Raw genomic sequence first — 18,833 nt, 5'->3', positions numbered from 1 at the left:
TTTTTTCCCCTCATAACAACCCTGTGAACTGGATTAGAACCAGAATTACTGGCCCATGGACACCCAGTGAGTTATCTGGCTAAATGGGGATTGGAAACCAGGTCTCCCCAGGCCTACTCTAACATGGCATGCATTTAACCGTTTAGAAGTAACCCTGACAATGATCTTTATAAAAAAGAAGCCGGAGTCAATAAGAAACTGCAGGTTTCTTGAGCTTAGTAAGGAATTAAGTGGCTGGGGATTCAAGGATGGGATAAATTTAAAGAGGAAGGAAAAGATTCAATCTAAGCTTCATTTTTCGTGGGTCCTCAAAACCTAAACACGAGTGAAAAATTTATACAGGCAGATATAAGATTAAGAGGGAACGGAGAACAAATGATGAAAGCAACGAGAGCTGTTCAGGACAGCAGCAAGCCTTCCCTATTGCCCATATCTTACTAATGCAAATGGGAGCGACAAAGGGAAGGGGCTTGCAGATCACAGCACTCAAGGCATTCCTAGTCCTGGCATCAGGATTACGCTACTGGCCCACATGGGCTCGATTTAATACAAAGCACCGCGGCAGGTTAAGTGGAGGATTATTGATATATACACACAGTACATATATAAAAGAAAGATCCCAGCTCTTGCACAATTAGTGGACAGTCAAAAAAGCAGCACAGCAAGCAATACTGGAGCACAGAGTGCCCCAGGCAAAAACAGTGCAAGGCCTCGGGGGCAAGGGGCAAGAGTGACGTGACCGCTCACACAGAGGGACCCTGGCTACTCAGCAGGAAATCCATTCCAAGCCTATTATATCTCCCTAACAGGAGCACTGCTGGGACCTCTTCCCAATTCACTCCAAAACTCTTTAACGATTCATCATCAGAAGCACAGCGGAGGGGCTTTCTGGAGCATGAGAAATTCCCTCATCCTGTGTGGGTTTTCTTTTTAAATCTCCGCTGCCCAAAGAGGGAGTTGTTCCCTCACACGACGGCAGCCTACACAGAGAGCAGACAGCAAAGAACATTGCCCTTAGTTGCTCCTAAATATAAGAGGCCAAAAAAAAGGGGGGGCCTTGTTATCCGGGAAGACTCAGCTCAGTTAGCACCCATTTTGTGATGGAGGTAGAGTTACACTTAGTCTTCACCAGACAAAGCGAAAGGGCCCTCCAGAGACAGGTGCCACTGAATTTCAGTGTCCCACTCAGAAACATACATCAATCCTGTTCAACATCTCACCATCACTGCCCATTCCACGTATAGGAGGCAGAACCTACTACGAATAACAGGACTGAAGTCCCACTGAGGAATGGTATCACAGTTCAATTGGTGAGGTGCGAAAGCAAACTTTCCCCAAGAGTGAACAGAGAGGCCCCGTTCACTGTACAATGAGGGGAGGACACACTTATGGGGAAGTTTAAGCAGTCTTAGAGAGTAATCTAATACTTTTCCTCATTATGAAGAGATGTCAAGCTTTCTTTTCAACTTTACTTTCCATGGGCTACAAGAAGCAAAGAGCATGAAAGCAAAGACGCGATTCTGCACGCAAGAGAAACAAGAAGGCTTTCCACAAATACTAAACACTGCCCACAGTGTAGCTGAACACAACCTTGCTCCACTAAAAATGCGCTTCACTCCCCTTGTCCCAGTGTGTGTCCTACAAACAAGACATTTTTCCTCTACTGCCCAAAAAGCTGGTGCAGAACAGGCACAAAAGTGTCACCTTCTAGGTATCTGGCATTGTGAAAATGAACACTTTGGTTGATGACCTCAGCCTTTCCCATGGATGCTGATGAACTCAAACCTGACACTCACAACAATGGTTCTCAAAGGGGAACATCACCATTACCAAACTGGTGCAGGCTGATGCCAGGGGACGTGTGAGCTTTCCCCCCATTTCCGCTACTAACTGTGCACACTATGCCTTGTTTGGACCAGGAGGAAGAATGTCAACCAATCTTGTACCAATTATCACTACACAGGTAGCTTTATGGGAAACTGCCACATTGTAGTAAGAAGCCTCATCACCCTATTTTCCATGAGCTCTTGCCTTTCATGGTGCCCTTTCCTCTAAAACCTTAATCAGTCACTTGGTCTCCATGGTCTCCCTCAGTCTTTTCACCTTCCTTTTGCATCTTCTTTCATGTACCAGAAGAAAAGCAGCTAAAACCACCTATGTTACTTCTGTGTTTGCTATTTTCAAGAATGACTTGATACACTGCGAAAGCTTCTGCGTCAAACGGATCAGAAGGGTATAGAATGAATTTGGCGTTTTTGTTTTTCACAAATGTCAACCCTTGCATGCACTGAAGCTAATCTGTCAGCAAAAGAGGCAACGTTTGTCAGCTTCTGGGTTTTTTTGCTCCATAAATGCTTAGGATACTCATTTGGTACTGAAAAAACCAAAATTGCAACATCCCATTCAGTTTAGTAGGTCTTATCTCTGCAAATAACCTTGACGTCTGGAGTCTGAACTTCCAGTTCTAGATAAAATATCTTGTACTCCAGACATGAACAACTTTGTCAGAATGAGGCTCAACTCTGGTTCCATCATATAATTGAAGGAAAATGGCATCCCCCCACCCCCAGACTTTGCCCACCCCAATATTAAAGAGGGAAAGGGAAGAGAAAATGTTTTCCCCTAAGATATGGACTCTGCCTCCTTAGATCAATAACTGCTGCTCTCCTTTGCTTTTCCCTCACCCATTTCAAATGATCTGAACACCACTCTCCCTACCACACACAAATACTAAAAATACTTCTCTTCTTTTAAGGACCAGCTAAAATCACTACAGTTTGTGCAATCACTGCATTTATATTTTTAAATTCTCTATCCTCCATCAGTAAAAATCTCATTACCTTTTTCTTTTAAAAAACCCTCTTACTTTGTAAAACTAGTCTTTTCTTTTCTCTCTCTCTCTCTCCCTCCCCACCCCCCTTCCCTCAAACACACTTCTAAGAACAAAAAGAACACACATGGCACAGTCACAAAGAATATTCTCCCCTGGCTCTCCTACTTTACACACCACCTTGGAATGAAGAGTTTGCAGGTTGTACCTTATCCTGTTACTGTGAAGAGAAAAATTCACAAAAAATGCTAGGCAATTGGTCAGTAGTACCCAAATCACTGAGTAGTAACAGTAATTCTTTGTCACCCTCTAGTGGCTAGATTGTGTAGGGCACCAGGCTTGCTGCTGCCTTTAACAGGAATGAGCAACTCAATTGGCTCGTGGAGACTGCGTACCAAACAGGGGTGCAAAAAAGTTTGTAAGGCTTTCATCACCCTGAAAAAACCACTGTACATTCCACAGGTTGCACGCATTGAATCTTCCCCTCTCAAGAGAGATGACTCTATTTCAGGGGAGAACATTCAAGCCTCTGGGAAGCAAGTGGACTGTCTGGGTGGTGCAATCTCGGCAGCAAAGAACCTGTAAGGGAAAGTATTGGGGGGGGGGGGAGCCTGCTAACACCAAAGAACTGGCCAAAGACACAGCCAAAATAGCAGACTTGCCTTTGTATCAGAACAGTTCCTGGGGTATGCAAACTCAAATTCTTCCACATCTCTTTGGACTATATTTACTGTAGCCCATATCCCTTACCTGTGCATTTCCATGTAGCCAGCTTGCTACAGGTAGACAAAAAATAATAATCCACAAACAATTCACTGACCAACTGCTAGTCCAGGAATTCTACTCCCTTGAACTGACTCCACATTAGCAACATGCCAAGGCTGGGTAATGAAAAAGTTTGCTATTGGCTTTTCTCTCCCCTGGGGAAAAGCCTTCCGGGTGCTTCCAGATAAGCAACTGAAAGTGTCAGGCATGACCGAACCAGCACAACAGCTGCAAGCTACATGAAGGCTGTGGCCCATCTTGGTCTCATGGCTACTAGCCCACACAGAGTGGAAGGACCAGCAATGCTGCCATCCAATCAGACACTGTTACACCGAACTCCTGGTATCCCCAAGTACAATTTCCTCGAGGTGTAACCTGCACTGGCATTACGGCACTGAAGGAGATGCTGTCTGGAAGAATCTGTAGAGCAAGCAGTATCTGCATGCAAACTGAATCCCGGAAAGACCTGAGGCTTAGACCCAGGCCTGCTTTGCATGTTACAGGAAAGATGCATTTCCCTGTTGGTCTACCAGGCATCTCACTGTGAACACTAGCAGATGAAGGGAGCAGCTTCAGCCAGCTGCACCGCCAGGGCATATGTTTAGTGCATCTCCCCCCGCGCATCTCCCCCCACACCTATGTTAAAGCAGTAACAAAGGAGAAATGGAAAGCTGTCTTTATCATACCAAGCGAAACAGCCCTCCCTTCCACCCATACTGTTTCTAGCACTGATCTATTTTCTGCTAGTGCCTTCCTTGCCCCCATCCTCCTCCTAACATTGACAGGAAGAAAAAAAAGTACCTTGGAGCCTGATCTTGGAGGTTCCTTATAATATGCTTCTGAAGGACTAGTATATCATCTCTAAGGAAGGCAAAAGCCCAGAACCTGCCAAGAGAACATGTGCTAAAATATTGGAAGAGTTTCCTATTAAAATTCCCTTTTATATTACCCATCTACTTCTCCAAATACCAGTCAAACTTCAAAACAAAACAAAGAGCCAAACATACTGAACAATCTTAATATGACTGACTAGTATGCACACACCCAGTATAATAGTTCTTCTCTTGCAGCTTCATAAAATAATTCCTCTGTTTTTTTCTCCTTTAAAGTATTTCTCTTTAATACAAGTCTCCCTGCTCATTCCCCCATAATACATCTCTACCCTCACCCCAGCCCAAGCCCACCCACCTTTGAAGCTACAGCCATCAAAATAAAACTCCCATGAAAAAGCCTCCCAACTCTGAGGCAAAGCAACGACACAGCCGGTCGCACTGAATCTAGGAAAAACAACAAGCAGCTATTCCAACACATGCACTTGTGGAAACACAGAAAGCCTTGGACTTGCAAATTAACAGATGTGTGTAGGCAATAAACCCTGCACAACCTATAGATTTTACTGGTTCTGAAATACTTAAAATAGAAGACACAAAGTGTTGCATGGTAGGGCAAAAGAATAACGACATCTCAAATCACACGACTTAGGTACTGACTACATTCAAGCTGCCACGGACACTCACATTTGCAACATTACACATTTTGTTTCTGGTAGGCATCTCCATGTATGAAATAATGGATATATTTCACCACATCACCTCTAAATTCTGTTCTTAGCAAAGTTCTGGCTTCTTTTAAAGCACGGATATAATCAAATAGAATTATTATATCAAATAGATATAATCAAATAGAGTCAATGAGGAAAGGCGAGGCAGCTTTTTAAGGGGGGAATGTCCTCACGATGCAACATACTGAATTGTCACTGCACCATGTTGTTGTTGTTTTAAACTTGTCTATCATTAGATCAAAAAGCATAAGCCTCAATGTTTTGCAACGCCAGCCTTTACACGGTATTGATAAATAATTAAATGTAAAAAATAAAATTAAGCTCCACACATTAAGCAAGCCCTTGAAAGGAAGAAAGTTCAAATAAGAATACAGGACAGAGAGATGCCAACAGGAAAAATGAAGTTAGTCTCATGGACAGCATAACGTGCAGACAAGCCCTTAAAGAGTTTTTCTTCTCTCACACACACATCCACATATAAACACACCTTCTGCACACAGTGTAGCAAAGCTCACGAACAGCAAAACAGGCAACAGTACACACGCACGCACGCACCACCACTAATGGCACAGAAGCACATGAGATGCGAAGGCAGGTTTCCAATAAGTCTCGAACATAGTATGATGGCAGATAGACCATGATGTAAATGTTTGCAGAAATGATTTTAACTTCTGCAGTGGAATCTTGGACACTAATATGTGAGTTTATAGTTATTAACACCTTATGAATGATGGTAGGGAGAGAGCAAAAGCAGCCACACTATTACCTGCTTTCCAGACAGGGTGTTAAATTTACATGAGAGTGAGTACATGAAAAGCAGGGTGTCGTGGAAAAGCGGATGGGAGGGAGAGGCTAACATACACAGCATATACATGCACACACACAAGATCATACACACACAAGATCCAAGAGAGAATAAGATTTTACAACAGGTTCTTAGCACCTTTGGTTGGCAATTGTAGAGGCATTTGAGATCCTGGGAACTGCAGATGTGAATGCACTTCTAAACACACCTGCAGAGAGATGCAGGTGGGAAAGACAGAAGCAAGCAGACCTTCCCCCCGCCCATCCCACAGCAAGGACAATGGAATTATGTCAATGCAAAGTAAGAGTAGATCTCATCTTACTGGGGAAGCACCTCTGCACAACACTTCCATCTCTCCCACTTAGTAAAATAGCTTTCCTTCATTAGCAAGTTTCAAGAAGGGGGACCCCCACGTGCCCCAGAATAAGGAGGCAGAAGAAACAGCGGAAGATGATCTGGGCCAAGACTGATAGCTCAATAAGGCTGAAAGAACTCTGGTTTGACAAATAAAAGTGTGCAGGATGTGCCAGAACCAGGACTGACAGAGTGGTGCGAGGGGAGGGGGAATGCCCAGGCTGTATCAAAGTGCCACCACAATTACCAAGTTAGCACCTCTATATATGAAAGGTGGAAGAGCCTATTGGCACACCCACAGTTAGGATATGCACATCCCTAGAAGTTCTGTAGCCACCCCAGACCAACCACAACAATCTACTTTCTCCCCTTCCTGCAAACCTCCTTCTCCCACCACAGTTCAGCCAATGAGGTTTTACCAAAGTTACAGATATGAGAGAAAGCTGACGGGGGTCAAACTGTAGAAAGCGGGAAAACAGGGAACACAGACCCTGTCTGCGTGTTTGGCTGAAGGATTTCTCTCTCGTTCCATTCCACTGGGTGGACAAATTATTTTCCTCCTCACATACCCCACCCATCTAAGTTTTTGTTTCCCAAGTTCCATTTCAATGTGATGTAACCCTTTAAGACAGAAAGGGAAACTGCCATGTCCCGCCATAACCCCTAGCAGCTGTGTCATCATGGAATTTCAAACATATCCATTCCAGTTCTCCCACTACCATCTCAAGTTCCAAGCCAAAAAAAAAAAGAGAGAAAGAATGAAGGAGAGGAGAAAATAGGCATTCACACCATGCATGACTTTGCAGCCGAGCCTCCCTGTCCCATTCCCCCCCCCAACCCAGAGAGAGAGGAACACGGCCTCTCACTTGCTGCTGCCTCCTCCTCCTCCAGCAGCAGCAGCCACCTTCTCGAAATCTTCAGCATTGCAGAATTCTTTGATGGTGACCGTGAGGAGGTTGCTGGTGACATCAGTAACCACCACATTAGAGCAAGGGGACATTTCAGGGCGCCAATCACCAGCCTCCTGTTCTGGATCAGAAGAGGAGGGGGATGAGGGCATGTGACCCCCTCCGCCACCTCCAGGAGACCGCTTGCTGGTGGCTGCTGACTCAGGTGGAATTGACAGATCGAGGACCTCTGACTCACGCCAGTCGGGAATGGCAGGGCTTAGTGTCTCAGGAAGCAGCTTTGGTGGGGAATCGTCTGGATCGGATGAAGAATGCGGAGCTGGCGAGGGGCAGTCAGAGGAGCTAGAACTGCGGGCATCGTAAGCGGTAGAGCCCATGAGCCCACAAGAGGCACCTTGAGAGCTTCCTGCCTCCGTCTTCCCCTCAAGGGATGGGGCTGGAGCCGACGGCTTGCTGTACAGAGGGAAGTTTCCAAATTTCATGTGGCGGATCTGGTTGCGAAGCATGCTGTCGCTAAACTTCTTGCTCTTGCCGATGACGCGGTTCCGTGAAGGGATCTTGGACCGAGCCAAGCCTCCTCCCCCACCTGTGGCTTTCCCCCCCTTATCAATAACCTTCAAATTAAGGATGATGCGGCTGCGCTTGGGCTCACGAGGCTTCACCTTGCGGTTGATAATGCGGACGGTCTCCGAGAAAGGAGAGACGGGAGGGCGTATCCCAGAGCCCCCGCCCACTCCCCCAGTATTCTGGGGGTCTGGGCGGGGCAAAGGGCGCCGAGACATACGGTGGCATCGCCGAATGTCCTTCTTGAGCCGATGCACTGCGGCGCTGGAGTGGAGTTTGGGCGAGGATGTGCTAGAACTAGGCTTGACAGAAAAATGTACATCCCCAATGTGTAGGGCATCCGCCTGGGCCCGAGCCTGCAGTGGATGGGAGAAAGTGAGGGGAAAAATAAGTCAGACTGGAATAAAATATATCCTGAATATTATGATGCAGGCACTTTGGATGGCTGCAAAGCCCCACCAGGGGAAACAGAAACTGAGCTTAGTAAGAGAATGGATTTTCAACTCTAGCATGTAACATCTGTCGAAGCTTTACACCTAGCCTAAAAATGACATGTTCAGGGTTTAAACATTTTATTTTATTGGCTCAAATATGCAAAAACATAAGGATACGTTCTTCGAAGTTTATCTGTTGGTTAATCCTAGGTTGAGAATACACACTTCAATTAATATTTGGAGCACTACATCAGCATATTGCAGTACAGCATAAGTTAGAATCTACCCAAGCTTCATGTATAAGCCACAGGGAACTTTAAAGAGTAGCTCTATAGAATACAGGCATTTTTCTCTGTAAATTGTGCTACTCGGATGCTGAGGTGAATGCAGTTAGAACACCTTGTGTATTTCTCAAAGGAAATATTACTAAGTGGAGTAGCTCGGAGATCTTTCACAGGAATGGGCAAAAAGTGTACAGTATTTTGTAGCATCTAATAACTGGTTCAAATGATTTCTCTCCAAACAAAAATCTGTTAGGAAAGTTAGTGAACTTGGATAAAAGCAACAACATTAATGAAGAAGAGGGGTTTAAGGAAGGATACCCTGGCATCATTACTGAGATAGTTAATACTTCAATTGACAATGCCTAGGAAATGTAGACTGCTTGCTGTGTATGTAAGACCCCCAAAAAGCTTTGCATTCAACTAAAAAAAATTTATGCTCCAAGCTGAACAGGCTTATACCCTCAGAGGTTGACTGTTGTAACAGATATGTGTGTGTGCATGTATATATACATACACACATATACTAGTGCAAAGGTACAATTAGACAACTCCAATTATTTAATAAGCAATTACTTGGACACCTTCTTCTCAAATGGTGCTGGGTTGGGGACTGTGGCTCAGTGGCAGAGGATCTGCTTGGCATGCAGGGTCAATCCCCGGAGTCTCCAGGTAAAAAGACCAGGTGGTCGGTGATGTGAAAGACCTCTACCTGAGACCCTAGAAGGCTGCTGCCACTTGGAGTAGACAATGCTGACCTTGATGCACCAAGGATCTGATTCAGTACTCTTCACGTTATGTCAATTTTTGCTTATTCTGAATAATAATAATGTTGTTGATGTTTTAAAGGATGACCTTTCTTCTCCACAACTGGTATACTATTCAATTATGTTTCTATACACAAGACATGGCAGAGTACTTAGTAAACACCTCAACAGAGAAGGAGGAAGCTATACTTTTGAGCCATAACAAATGAAACAGGAACCAAGTGCCTAGCTTTGACTATTTCCCCCCCAGGCATTTTTCCACTTTGGCAAAGCACATAAATATGAACGATCTACTTAAGGTGACTTGCCCATAGAGCTGCAGGAATTATTATACTTATTACTCAGGTCCAGTTTCCAACAAAGCAGTAAAAAACCTGTGGCTGGGCTTTACCACTTCAGGATGGAGGCAGGGCTCACATGGCAACGATCCTTTGCACAAAGAATTCCTTCCACAAAGAAAACGTGTTGTCATGGAGAACGGTTCTAGATTAGCCCCCAACCTGCTTGTTTCTGCATGTAGTTTTTTCATGGAGGAGGAGACAACTATATAGGTCCTTCTGAGTCTGAAACAGTCCAGTCCAAACCCAGGTTTAGCAGCTGAGGGCCACATTATCATTTAGGGTTGCCAGGTCCCTCTTTGCCATCGGCGGGAGGTTTTGGGGGCAAAGCCTGAGGAGGGAGGGGTTTGGCAAGGGGAGGGACTTCAATGCCATACAGTGAAATGAATAGACTGGAGTAACTCTCCTTAGGAATGCACTGACAGAGTCCAATTGCCAAAGCGGCCATTTTCTCCAGGTGAACTGATCTCTATCAACTGGAGATCAGTTGTAATAGCAGGAGATCTCCAGCTAGTACCTGGAGGTTGGCAACCCTACTATCATTACATGCTGTTACAAACAGCTATACAGTGTTTTAACACAAATAAATAAATAAAGGGCAACACTCTGAGGCTAAAACTGAAAGCAAAAGAACAAGGAGAGGAGGGACATGGTTGTGAAGGGATCAGGAGAAAATTAATCTTTTGCCCTACCAGAGGGAAAACAGCTTGAGGGTAGCTATTGTTTTTCATCAAAGTTGGCCTCCTTACCAGCTCTGTGCCTGACCTTTAGGTTGGGGAGGGCAGGGCAAAAATGCAATAAAATAACCTCCCTGGGTTGCTGTAAATGGTTTCAGCTAAAATGTGGGGGGTCCTGACTGTTTATCAGGTCCTACAGCGGTCCCTATGCCTCAAAAATGAGTGCCATCTGTTTATTATTTCAATATGATGATTTTATGGGGCAGTTAAATTGTTTTATTTTTATATTTTAGTGTATTTCCTGCATTTTCTGTATTAATTATTATGTTGGCCGCCCTGAGCCCAGCCTTGGCTGGGGATTGAGGGCGGGATAAAAATCAAAATATATGAATAAATAAATTTGATCAGATGAATGGCAGGAAGGGAAGGAGTCAGGCAGGGCCTCTCCCACCCCTCCCTTGCTTAGCAGTCATTTTGCCATAACTGAGAAAGCATGCAGCTGTGTGTATTTGGCCTTCATGTTGAAGGTGGCCATGGTATGGTGGTGGAAAGTACCGTCAAGTCACAGCTGACTTACGGCGACCCCGCTTCTGAAAGCCTTTAAACGAAGCCTTAAGCACAACACCCAAGTGTAAATTTATTGATTTTATTTATTACATGAAAAGGGTTTCCCTTCTATTTTTATAACTATTCCATTGAGTAATTATCTATGAACACTTAATACATTGTGATCCACTGAACTGGTAAAGTGCTCCAATGATGCCATCATCCTTCTAAACCTAAACCTCAAATATCTCCAGTGTAACGAGCACATTTATCATCATTCCCTAGTCCAATTAAATGCAATAAGCTTCTCCCACCACCTGGTGCCCATTGTAAGAACTGCAAGACAATGCTCTGTTCCTTCTCATTTTATTTTCCTTACTTTTCTCCATAAATGCAAACAGAATCAAATTCTCAACCTACGACTTTAGTTCAAATGACTACATTGTTTGTTTTTAAATGACTACACTTAATATTTTCCTTCTACACCGTGTGATCTGTGGCATTCTAAAGAGCAATTCTACCTGTACTCTATGAAACCTATGGGGCGGGTAGGATTCCGCCAATTGTTTTCACACATTCAAGTGGTTTTTCCCCCACCCCCCAATTCTGCTCTCCTGTGGCCAACCTCTGTCTCCTCCCTTGTGCAGTTCCTGGGCCTCCTCTCCCACAAGAACAGCATTTCAAGGGGCATTTGGTGCTACAGCAGTAGGAGGGAGCACAGAGTAGTCACACTGTGCTGACGGAAATCCTTCTGTCAGAAGAGATTTTTTTGCAGGATCCAAGCCTAAGCATGCCAAAGAACAATTCTGCTACATCCTAACTTGCTCTCTCTTTGATCCAAGACTTAACGTTACAGCCCCATATTACTAACATCCTACATAAGGAGCCCCACAACCTGACAAGAGAAACAAAAAAGAGATCCAGGCATATTAATTCATGTAGTGGTTCATTTACATTTATGTTTATACCAAAATCTCATTGGATCAGGAAGTCCAATTTCAGTAAATAAATTAAACAAATGTTAAACAATGTGCTATAAATGTGTGCAACTTGCTCCAACTGCATTCGTTTGGGTTCTTGTCTGTTTTCTATGCTTTTTTTAAGAATAGCCTTGCAAACACAGTTCACAAGAAACAGAACCACTTCAAAGAAACAAGTTTCCTTTCACTGGAGACTCATCTATCTCCATAAAGTGGCAAACTGCCTGCACATCTTAGCTTAAAAAAAAAAAAAAGCCCACAAAGTGGAAACTATGGGTCGCTTCGCTGTGTTCTCTCTGTGAATTTCACACATTTCACTAGACCAGAAGCTCCATCTTTATCTTTGTGGGTTTAGAGGAACAACACTCTGTGCTGTGGTTTTATATGCTATTGATTATTCATCCGGCAACTGTCACTTCAGCAAAGTTGCTTGTGACCCTAGATATGTATCTGCTAAACAAGGGTGGGGGGAAACACCCTACTAACTTGCAGCCCATGAGCTATACAGGCAGGTCTTTTGTTAGACGCTCCTATCGCTCGCCCTGCTCCCTCTTCACACACCACGGACAAGCTAATACTGAAACACTGCTGGTAATTCAGATTCCATAGCGGATGTTCCCTATCTCCCCACCTGCTTTCTTCCTGCCATGAGAATTGTTTTCAATTTTCTCTGACAAGCAGCTCCAGCTGAAGTCAGGCCTCAGCCATACAGGGCAGCAGCTGATTGCCAGTCATCTGCATGACCTGCCTACCCTCTTTTCACAAGTAGAAAATCAATTTTCCTATATACGGGAGTCAGTTTCAGGTAGCCGGCTCAAGGTTGACTCAGCCTTCCATCCTTCCGAAGTCGGTCAAATGAGTACCCAGTTTGCTGGGGGTAAAGGGAAGAAGACTGGGGAAGGCACTGGCAAACCACCCCGTAAACAAAGTCTGCCTAGGAAACATTGGGATGTGACATCATCCCATGGGTCAGGAATGACCCAGTGCTTGCACAGGGGACTACCTTTACCTTTTTTATATAAAAGGAATACTAGTGTGTAGATAAGTGTCCAACATGTTTTTAAACTAATAAACTGTCTATCACTCCTGAGCACTATACGAGAGAATTTAGAAATGGAACTTGAGATAATACATAAGGGAAAAATTTTTAAAATGTATATTTATACCTGACTTTTTTCTTTAGTGGAGACTCAAAACGACTTAGTTTTGTTCTCTCCTCTTCCACTTTATCCAAACAACAACCCCAAAAGGTAGATGAAGCTGAGAGTGAGTGAGTGGCCCAGGGTCTCCCCGCAATCATACATGGTAGAGTGGGGATTCAAACCTAGATCGCCTAGATCCTAGTCTGACACACTAAGTACTGTATCATGCTATATCCATGCAGTGGGTCTGCATGGTTCCCCTGGAATATTGTGTTGCTAAATCATCTATTTCCCCCATTTTGGGTTTCTATCATCCTGTACCTACCATAGTTGAACTGTCTCACTTCTGAATGATTTCTCTTGCTTGGGAACAAAGAAATGCCACAGAGAGAGAGAGATAATGCAAGTTCTAAAAGTATAATTGCAGTTAAGGAATTATATGAAAAGCAAAGCTGACTTAAAACGAAGGGGGAAAGCTTCACTTGTCAAGGCATGCAGCCCTTCCCCCTACTTCTTTGCAGACTGCAAGCCAGATCTTGCAAGCAGCAAATGGGAAATTCCCTAGTGAGCGCGGAAAACTTTGCTTGCTGCCAATCACTTGATTAACGCTTCACATCTATCTGCTTTTGCATTTATTATTTACATGGTGACCCCAGAGTCACATTCTTTGTAACCTAAAGTCTTGTTGTGCACAGAAACGCACGGGAGCTGAAATATAAAATTAAGAGTTTACCAAAGTAGCCTCTCATTTTGTGCCTACACCACAGAAGACAAAGGAGTAAAAAGAAAAGTGGTCATGCCAGTGTACCTAACAGTATTTTAGTTTCCATTCTCCTTACTTTGATGATATTTTGGACTGTGAGTCTACTGGATGATAGGCTGCCTGCTGGTGTATTCTGCTGAATCTAGAAGGGCAGACTAGGTCGGCCAGGTACAGACTGTGAACAAAAGTGTTGCACAGAACAGGAAAGTATTGCCATTACAGCCCAGAGTAACGGTGGATGAGCCATCCTGAGGATGGAAAGGTAAGAGCTCATAACCGCTACCACAAAGACTGGTGACAAAGATTTAAAACCATGCCCAGATTGTCAATTTCAGAAATGGGTTTGGCTTGGTCTTCTACCATAACCACAGGCCAGATGAAGTCTGCTACAAACAAGAATCTGTGGAAGATATCTCTAGTGTGTACAAACTACTATTGCCACGCTGATAACGAAACACTACATTCATTGATGTAGGGAAGGCCGACTCATGGGCAGGATCCACCACCCAAAGCAATTTTATATGGCCCTTATAGGTATACCAATGTTTAACTGAGGGACGGTAAGCACTGCCCAGATTTACTTGTAAGGAAAAGCAAAATGTTATCCATTTGTAAGAAAAAGCTCTGTCACTTTTCAAAGTTATACTTCTCTTATTGATTTTTGTGTGAAGAGTGTATGTATTATACATTACTGTGTATTCCTTTGTGCTAAACAGAGCTTACAGAGCTGGGCTTTTCATTATGGTGTCAATTCATGCAACAAACTACAATTCTAGTCCCAAAAACACTGTGCGGAAAATTAAGTAGCCTATAAGAATCTATAAGTTGGCAACCCCTGTTTTAATACTACACCAGAACGGCAATGATTTTCTGCATCACTACCAACAAGACAACTCTTTCAAAATATCCAGCTAGTTTGAGAGTCAAATAAATTCATCATCAGACCATTTACTTAGGAACCACAGGAACAGACATCTTTGCAAATCCTGGATATATATTAGGCTTTCACTAAGAAGAGTGTTTGAATAATTCAGTTATTAGGAACTCAAGTAAACAGGATTTTTCCAGTCATGAAAAACTGCAAAGAGCTGCTTTAATTCTGTGTCGAAGATCCAGCATGGGAAGGAGAGTCTTACTTTCCAAACTGACAAAAGTCCTGATTTAAATGCCAGCTCTGCAAACTTTCCAGGGGTCATATTTCTGCCCATGCTTCCGAAATTCAGATCAGTAAGACATTCTGGTGTTAAAGGAACTGAAAGCAATATTAGTGGCACATGAAGCAGAAATAGAGCCTACTCCATCTCTCATAAAGCAGCTATCAGCTTAGCAAGATTAGGAAAGAATTAGACCAGGGTTAGAGACCCGAGTGGCAATCACAGCATCCTTTGGTTTGCCTGGTTCAGAATGTTGTTTTTTTGGGGGGAGGAAGGGGGTAAGATCACAATTGGTATCAGGAAACTCCGGACGATATGGTTACATTCTGCAGCTTTTTCATGAGCCCCAGCTCTGTCACCTTGGAAAACCTGAGTTTACATCATTCAACAACACTCTGAGTTGGCAGAGTCTATCTTCAAAGTTCTGCACAAGTACTAACTAACAAAGGTTTCAAATAAGGCTTATTGAAGGAGGATAGCAAAGTTCTGACCTGTTTTTGGAGCAAGAAAACAGTTCAGCCCCCAAAAATCAATTCACACAACTGTTTTTACTTTGACCGTCACAAAATGTGGAACTCTTCAGGAGGAATTCTGACAGTTTGTGAACATCTAAGCACATCAAAATAGGAACTGCCATATCTTAAAATTAAGCTACTTTTTCAGAAGCAGGAATCAAACAGTGATCATAGGGATTTATATCACGCCTATATTTGTAACTCGCTTCCTATTTGTCTACGCAAGTTTGCTTTTAAAGTGCTGTAGAAATTAAGAATGGATTTCAATGACACAGATCTGTTTCTCTGAGAGTAACCACCACTAGAACCACAATATTGTTCAGAAACATAGTTCATTGTACATGTTAGTTGAAATTCGTTTTACTTTTAACCATAATGAAGGAAGGGGAGACCAAAAAAGATTAACAGTGCAATCCTATACTAACTTTGGAAAGGGGACACAGCTCCCACCCTAATTTGCAGTATCCCCTGTCACACATGCCTCTAAGTAGCACAATTCATTTATTTCTACCCACTCCCTTTCCCTTAGTTTCTTTTCCCAATTTGTGTTTGCTTCCTTTAGAAGCTTAAACTATCAAGATGGTAGCACCCTGTAAAGATCCAGTGTGGGCCAAACTATTCAACTAAGAGTTACCTTCAGCAGAAAAGTTTTAGGCTTGGGTCCTCTCTTCTTGGGCCCGTACAGTTCACGTTCACGTTCCCTTTGGGGGAAGAGGGGGGGGAAAAACTTCTTTTAGATGGAAAAAGATACCAGAATTTACTTGTTAAACTAGCACTTTAGCTAGTCCTGGCAAGGAAACTTGCAACAACTCTTAACTATCCCTCCCTTTGTTTTCCAGTGACAATCTTCAACTCACTTTTGCTCAAAAGCTGCAATCAGGCGGGAATCGAGGATGTTCTCTTCAGGTTCCCAAGTACTGTACCTGCCAAGATGCAGATACACAGAGTTACAGACACAGGCAAAAAAAGAAAAGGGGGCAGAAATTAATGTCTGTTGAGGAGTGGGGGTGGGTGGGAGAGAGACAGAAAGCACCCCTACAGGCACAGTTTGTCTATACACCCAAAGAAGGGACGCATAGCATTAGCCCAGCAAGAGGCCCAGGAGGCGGGAATGGGGCTTCGTACATACAGGGCGAGAGTCAGACACCAGGATAAACTCACTTGATAGCCCAGCCTTTCCATTTCACCAGGTATTCGATGCGTCCCTGCAAAATACGGAAAATTGAGCGGGAGGAGTGGAAGGAGGGGGGGGGGGAAGAGAGAGAAGAGAGGAGCAAAAAGGCACAGGGGAGGGAGGAAGCAGGTTAGAGAGGTGGCCATGGCAGCGACCCCCGTGCCAAGCCCGGGCCCTCGCTTGGCCGCCGCTCACCTTTCGGATCCGCCGCTTGATGATGGACTCGGCCGCGAAGACCCGCTCGCCCACTGCAGACAGCTCCATCTTTGCTCAGCCTCAGCAGCAGCGGCGGCACCCACAGCCCATAATAATCCCGCCCGCCCGCTGCTGCTGCTCCTTCTTCGCTTCCTCCCTCCTCGGGGCTGTCTGTGCGTGTGTGTGACTGACGGAACAGCGGCTGGGGGTGGGGGGAGCAGGAACGGCTCGCGCGAACCCGCACGCAGAGAGGGCGGGAGCGCGCTCTGGCGCTGATGTGGAGATACGTACGTGGGCGCGCATGGAGGGGGGGGTAAACGTCTAATCGTTCTGGGACTCGCGCCCTTACGGCCGAGGGGGGGCGTTTGTGACGACACCAAGAGCTCACCGTTGCCTCCCCTCCCCCTTTTTTTTTTGCAAATACCGTTGCCGAGGCTCTCCCCTTCCCCCCCCCTCCCGTTTCTCTTCGGGGAACAGCGGCAAGGCGCAGGCGCGGGCTCTTAAAGGGGCCGCGCGCGCTTGAAGCGCAAGAGGAGGAGGTTGGAGTGGACGTGCGGAGCGCGAGGGCCGGAAAGTACACCGTGGACTCAGACAGGGCGGCAGCGCCCCCCTCCTCCTTCCTCCGCAAAAGCTTCCCGCTATTCCCGCCCCATTTTTCCAATTATAGGCATCTCTGCCTTATCCTTCTCCCTCGTTATGTTCCCTCTCCTGCGCCAAGACAGTCGGAGCGGCCCATAAAGTGTGGTGTCCTGGGCTGGGGGGGTTTATAATGTTTAATTAATAAATTATATTAAAATTAATTATATAATAAATTATATTAAAATTAATTATATAATAAATTATATTAAAATTAATTAATTTATTAATTATTAAAATTAATACTAAATTGCATTAGAAAACGGCGCTCAAGCAGCTTTCTGGAAACATGACACGATCGGCACAATTACCTTTTTGGGAAAATAGAGCTTATCCAGTCCAATTCCGCAAAGATCCGATTCACATTTTCGTTCTGTTCCGGAGTAGTATTTGAGGGGCTGTTTGGACTGCGGCCTTGTCAGTTCTGTACACGTCTCGATGCTTAAACACTGGGGTGGGGGGCTTTTTGAGGGAGAGGGTCCGGCCTAAGGTTTATAGCGTCGTTTACTCGCTTGCTTGATCTCCAGGGCTTTAAAAGACGTTGCACATCAGCTGGCAAAAGTCCCACTCTTGTCACAGTTCGTTGCTTTACATCAGTGGGAGTATGTCAGACACATCTTTCACCTGATTCATAGCCTTCTGGGTGTTTATTTTGGGCAGCCTCGTAAGTAAAGGGTGGGGGCATAGATGGGAAAACGCACAACTTTGTGCAAAGAAACAAAAAAAGGCCAGCTGCAGCACATCAGACAACAATAATGGATAGAAAAGGGCAAGAGTCCAGGAGCATCTTAAGACTAACAAAAATATTTTCTGGTAGGGTATGAGCTTTCGTGAGCCACAGCTCACTTCTTTAGATACCGTATCTGAAGAAGGGAGCTGTGGCTCACGAAAGCTCCTACCCTACCAGAAAATATTGTTGTTAGTCTTTAAGGTGCTACTGGACTCTTGCCCTTTCCTACTACTGCAGACAGACTAACACGGCTACCCACTGTGAATTAACAATAATGGATGTCAGAGAAGGGAAATGTTAAAAAATGGAGAAGTGACTGAATATATGTAGCGGTATTAGTGGAATAATGAATGTTTTACTTAAGAAATAGGGTTCCAATTAAAGAAGCGATGAGGGTTGTGGCTGCGTTAGAGGATGGCAAGAAGTGATGTATATTTTTTATTTTCCCCCCCTTTCCCATATTTTTTCTTCTTAAAAATTTAATAAAATATTTTAAAAAATGGACTGCTAAATATTGAGGATTGGTTCACAAGCTACCTCCAAACTCTTTTTTCATCAGTTCCTAGGAGAAGTGCAGTTGTTTGCTCTCAACTTGTGTTATCTGAAAAACATGTTTTTGGAGCTTCACAAATCATGGATGCTTCCATAGGTGACACTGGGGAGCTTCTAAATGGCACACTATACAGATTATGTAAATTTATCAAGTGGAATCTG

General features: G+C 44.3%; 1 protein-coding gene across 1 annotated transcript; it reads right to left on the bottom strand.

Annotated features, from left to right (window-relative positions):
* Positions 1-7,177: 7,177 nt before the first annotated feature.
* On the bottom strand, positions 7,178-16,842 carry CBX6 (chromobox 6). The gene is made up of 5 exons (XM_056846457.1): positions 16,754-16,842; positions 16,546-16,589; positions 16,242-16,307; positions 16,019-16,085; positions 7,178-8,143 (listed from the first exon to the last, which is right to left on the bottom strand). The coding sequence occupies exons 1-5, from the start codon at positions 16,820-16,822 to the stop codon at positions 7,178-7,180; spliced, it is 1,212 nt and encodes a 403-aa protein (XP_056702435.1). The 5' UTR covers positions 16,823-16,842.
* Between the last annotated feature and the right edge of the window lie 1,991 nt (positions 16,843-18,833).

Source organism: Euleptes europaea, chromosome 3, assembly GCF_029931775.1.
Source record: "Euleptes europaea isolate rEulEur1 chromosome 3, rEulEur1.hap1, whole genome shotgun sequence".
In the NCBI taxonomy this organism is placed as follows: domain Eukaryota; kingdom Metazoa; phylum Chordata; class Lepidosauria; order Squamata; family Sphaerodactylidae; genus Euleptes; species Euleptes europaea.
The sequence above is the reverse complement of the archived record's forward strand: the minus strand, read 5'-3'. Positions and strand labels throughout refer to the sequence as shown.